At 31.6% G+C, this 5,524-nt stretch overlaps 1 protein-coding gene across 1 annotated transcript in view; it reads left to right on the forward strand.

The window, feature by feature from the left end:
- The window catches only part of LOC106468138 (basement membrane-specific heparan sulfate proteoglycan core protein-like), a 151,119-nt gene that overhangs the window by 105,808 nt on the left and 39,787 nt on the right, over window positions 1-5,524 (forward strand). The window contains exons 41-42 of the mRNA XM_022396444.1: window positions 686-949; window positions 5,338-5,451. Coding sequence (XP_022252152.1) covers window positions 686-949; window positions 5,338-5,451 — 378 coding nt within the window. The remainder of the gene's footprint in view (window positions 1-685; window positions 950-5,337; window positions 5,452-5,524) is intronic.

The following is a 5,524-nucleotide window of genomic DNA, read 5'->3' on the forward strand; positions in this document are numbered from 1 at the left end:
TACAAACCTTCCAGCAGGTTGTACGTGATAAATCCATTTCACCAAACTGTTTAAAACATAAAGTTGATATACAATGTTTCAGGCTAGTGTCTTTCAGGTAAAGTTGCTTATTGGAAAAGGTACACTATACTATATCAATTAACAACTTTACCTAAAGCCAAAATGTTATTTAAAAGCAAAGACAATTTCAACACCCTTTGTTGAATCATACCTGTTTCCATAATTCTCACTTTTGAATATACTTTTGCTGATGCAATCCACGTTCTTGTAACTTATTCCATTAGGTTTATTGCTTAACCCAGACTTTTGCTTCCTTTATATTGTCATATTGCCATCACCATAATTTATTCTCTGTTTCTTACTCTATAATTTTTAGGTCTGTGTTCTTGTACAATTTATAAGATGGTCCCCAAAATGTGAATAAAATGTATACAAATATATATTTAATGTATGACATTTCTGTTACTGTTGGTTGTAGATGCAATTCAAGTATGTTAGTAATTATTTCCAGAACATTTATTATTTTTTTCCAGTTTAATAACTTAGATATAATAAGTCATCTTTTGCTAAATAAAGTCTGTGAAGTATTGTTTATGATTTTTCAGGTTTATAGGTATCAGATATTCATTGAAGAGTCCAATTTCATCTACAAGTATAATATAGGGTTTTAATTTTTTAATTATAGTTCCTCCCACTGTTTCCCCAAATTCAGTGGAGTCCCGTACAGCTCCAATTGGTTCCACCGTAGTGATGGACTGTAATACAAATTTAGAGCCTCCTGTGGGATATACATGGTCCAAGCAGGGAGGTGTGCTTCCTAGAGATGCTACAGTATCAAATGGACGTATTACTCTTAACAATGTGGGATCGGAGGATGCAGGAACTTATGTCTGTACAAGTCGTAACAATGTTGCAACTGCTGATATTCCGGCAATTTTAGTGGTGACAGGTAAAAATTGTGGAATTTTAGGTATTACTTCTCATAAATGTATGATTAAAGGTTGGTATCTCAAAGTATCAGCAAATAGTAGTAACACAAGTATTGTTTCTTGGCACTTTTATACAATGTTAAAATGGGTATGCAATTAAAAACACTTTTAATTAGGCCAATCCGTGGCTTCCAAACAAAGTTGACTTTACATATTACGGTGTCATCATCAAGAATGAAATACTATACTTTTAATCAAGTTATGTAACCTATATATTGGTTACAATTCCTGCATAACTTTAGAAGAAGTTACTCCACATTCTTGTACAGATATTTGTCAGACTTTCACTTCTACTTAATAATTCACAATATTTCAAAACTATATTAATTCCAAAGATTTACAAATATTATTGGCTCGATTACCTTTAGGTTGAGCCAATATTAGTTGTTCCCGTAATACTGTATATTGTGTTTTATGTACCTGCTCTGCTATTGCTGACAACTTATCATTTTTTGCATATCCGTTATGTTCTGTTAAATGATATTTTAGATTACGTTTTAGCTGTCGAGTCTAACTGCTTCCACATTTAAAGTAAATTTTCTAAATTCCTGCTTTTTCTGTTAAAAATGTGTTATCTTTAGTGAATTTTCCAACTGTTCTATTTACAATATTTAGGTTAAATTCTCTTTTAACTGCTACATATTTCATTAATAACAATTAATTTTTTTAAGTCTGTTGTTTAATACATATCTTCAAGATTCAGTGAACATGTGTATTAAATGCAGTAATTTCTTGAAACTTAGTATGACGTGCTTCCTGGTGTGTGAGCCTAAAAACATAAAAAGGATATTTTTTCTAATGTACCATGTAAATTCGTTTTTAGCAATATGTCTAGAAAAGGCAAGCTGTTAGTTTCTTCAATTTCATAAGTTGTATGTAATGCCTTATTAACATATCTCCACACCATGTCATCTACACGCTTCATTCAGATATCAGAGTTACATTTTACACCATTTAATACATCTATATACAAATCACATAATGGTTAAAGTGGGAATCCCTTCATTTTGTTTATAAAAATATACTGTTAGCCTAAAAAAATGGATTTGTCACATACAATTTTTTAAAATTAAGTGTGTGTGTGTGTATATGCACACACAACAGTTTCAATAGTTCATTTCAAAACACTTAGTTGTATCTTCTGCAAAATACAGCAGCAATATAGTGGATATATGTCAAACATTAGTATGTTCAAGAGAGAAGTTATGATTCCAGTAGATCGTTTATGCAATCACCAGTCTTCCACAGAGTTTCCAGAATGTGTGAAATAATATCTGTAAGTGTTAATTGATGCACACAAGATCCTACATCAACAAAAGATGAAATCAACATAATATGTAAGAGGATGTGTGATAGTAAAAGAACATCAGTTGAAGTGAGGAAATACACCAACACATCATAAAACACAGATTTGATTGGATTAGGTTTTATCTTCTAATGCTCCAATGCAATCCATCAGTATATGAAATTCAGTTAGTAGAAAAGACTGCAAGACGTTGAAAAATAATGGAAAAAAAAGTGTTCAAAACTGGTAAAACACACATCTACAACAAAAACTTTATTATTATTTGAAACGTTTCAGGCAGAAGCCCTTCATCAGGCAGTTTAAACGATGTTATAAAATCCAATTTTTATCACTTTAATATTTGTTTTCCATTTTTAAAACTGTTTATAGAACCATGCTTCAACAATGTTTCTTCTTACAATATTTTTGTTAATGTGCTCCATGCAGTACATACATACATACATAATTGAGAATCACTTTATATTCTAAGCCTTTTTTCTATGTAATATGGTTTAAACTGCCTGATGAAGGGCTTCTGCCCAAAACATTGCAAATAACAATAAATCTTTTGTTATAGATATGTGTTTACCAATTTCGAACACATTTTACATTATGAAAGTCATGTGGAATGTGAAAGCATGAGAAATATGTTAAGCTTGAATTGTGCCTTACTGATGAGTCTCTGTAATGCTGACTTAACCAGAGAGTAGAATGTAAATAAGTCTGATTAGGGCACCATTACAATTAACTTTGATGTTGTACAGGAGGAGGAGGAGGAGAAAAACATGGAACCTTCCCTAGCAGTTTATGAGGAGTGAAAGAAAAGAGAGATGACCACCCGAGCAACTAGTGGCTTCCAAGTTGTTACAACTGGGAGTTAGAGATAAATCTCAGCAATTAGGTTGATGTAACACTGAAAGAAAGTTGCACTCCTTAGTTTTAAAGCTCCCAGATGGAATTTTCTTTTAAAATGTGTATCGGATATTTTACAAGTGTTAGAAAAAGTGCAAGGTTATAGCTGGAGAACCTAGAAACATGCAAGCCATTTCCTATACCTACAATCCCATTAATACTTTTAGGAATATTATGGGTATATACATATAAAACAAGTAAATTTACTAGGTGTTCTGACCTTACACGACAAACACAAGAGATAAGTTGGCAATATGCAGTTCCAAGTCATTGAGGGCTTGGTTGACAGTCGGTAGAAGAAAATAAAAAAGAAGTGAACGTATTTATTTCATGTTTTATATCGTCTAGTGTCCTGAATTATTCACTTTTATTTTGTGTTGTTTTTATGTGCTCCTAGAGGCACAATGTATAAATGGTCAGACTAGGTGTAAGTCGTAAGGTGAAAATGTTTAAATCTGCTACTGACCAAAATTTACGTATGTTGTGTGCATACCAAATATGGTAAACACTCTTAAAATCACCATAGGCAAAGTATAGATTCTAATCAAAGTGTCTGTCAGGAAGAATGAATTAAATGAAGAATATACTGATCAGAGATTCATTAAGATTAAAACATTGCCTTGCTGATATGACTTTCTTGCTTGTATTACAAAGTCAGCTCGGGAAAGCCAACTTCAGAGGATACAAAATATAAAGTTAACATGGTAGAAGAAAGTCCAAAGTATAAGCTTCTTTAATGTTCTTTCAGTGGATGCTGGTTACTGCTACGTATACTGAACTCAAACAAGGAATCAGCAACTTGTGAAGACACTTGCAGACATGCAACAGCACAAGTGTAGCTTACATCACATACAATCAGTATTGGAGATTGTCTGCTGTTGCAATATAATATAAAGTTTTTTAACAATTTAGCATTCTTTTTTTTCAAGTATTATGTAACACATTAACCCTCTTTCAACAGATAGGTCAAAGAGTGCATATCACAACATTTTAGTTATGTTCAAAGTGGAATTACACAATTTTATTATCATTGTATGTCAATGAAATTAGGTTCACAATATAGTTTATAATTTTATGGTGGTTATGAGTTCAGTCAAATTGACCAAATATGTATTGTGTTAGGGTAGAGAAAATAACAGATAAAATATAAAGTTTTAGTGAAAACAAAAAAACATTTGATATTCATTTAGGAGATTTTAGAAGTCACAAATTAAATTTTATAACTTTCAAATGAAGAAAAGTTGCATAGATCTGATAACTGGTTGCTTTCTTTATCCATGGAAAACTACAAAAGTATTTACCTTCATACACTTATGCATTAATATTAAACCAATGCAAACCTTACTTTGTAAGTTTAAGTATTGGCTGTAATCTATCAGTTACAGTCTTCAGTCTCAAGATTCAAGACCTGTGACCATAACTTCCATTAGTTGAATTGGAACACAAATAATTGTTCATTGTTTACTCTTAGATCATGTTTTACAGCCTTCAGTCTCAAGATTCAAGACCTGTTAGCATCACTTCTATTAGTTGAATTGGAACATAAATAATTGTTCATTGTTTGCTCTTAGATCATGTGTTACAGCCTGCAGTCTCAAGATTCAAGACCTGTTACCATCACTTGTATTAGTTGAATTGGAACATAAATAATCGTTCATTGTTTACTCTTAGATCATGTGTTAGTCTTCAGACTCTGCTACATACTTATTATATCTGCAGTAACTGAGCTTATTATAATTGTGTTGCACTTTACAAGGTAATACCCTTTTGTATTTTCTAAGATGACCATATTTAGTTCTCAAAACAATCATATTGTACTTCCTAAGACAATAACAACATTGTTATGCCTCCTAAAAAAATTAACATTGTAGCACCTAAAACAACAATGAAATTGTAACACCTCTTAAAATAATAACCACATTCTACCACTTCATAACACAATAAACACATTGTACCAGCTCTTAAGACAATAACCAAATTTATCACATCTTAAGACTAACCAGGTTTACTGCCTTTTCAGACAATAACCATGGTTACCATCTCTTAAGACAAAGATGTTTGTCTGCAAGAGTTAATAGAAGTATGTTATAATATATAATGTTAGTAAACAATTGTATTGTTAATCTCTCTATTTTATGTTTTTTGTTCTAGGAGTTGTGCCATACTTTTCACAGTCACCATCATCTTACATGAAAATGACAACTTTGCCTGATGCCCATATGGAGTTTGATGTGGAATTGTCTTTCAAACCAGAGAATCCAAATGGTAGTTTAACGTGTCTTGTGTGTATATATATATATATATATATATATATATGTGTGTGTGTGTGTGTGTGTGT

The sequence above is a fragment of the Limulus polyphemus genome, unplaced genomic scaffold, assembly GCF_000517525.1.
Source record: "Limulus polyphemus unplaced genomic scaffold, Limulus_polyphemus-2.1.2 Scaffold2886, whole genome shotgun sequence".
In the NCBI taxonomy this organism is placed as follows: Eukaryota; Metazoa; Arthropoda; class Merostomata; order Xiphosura; family Limulidae; genus Limulus; species Limulus polyphemus.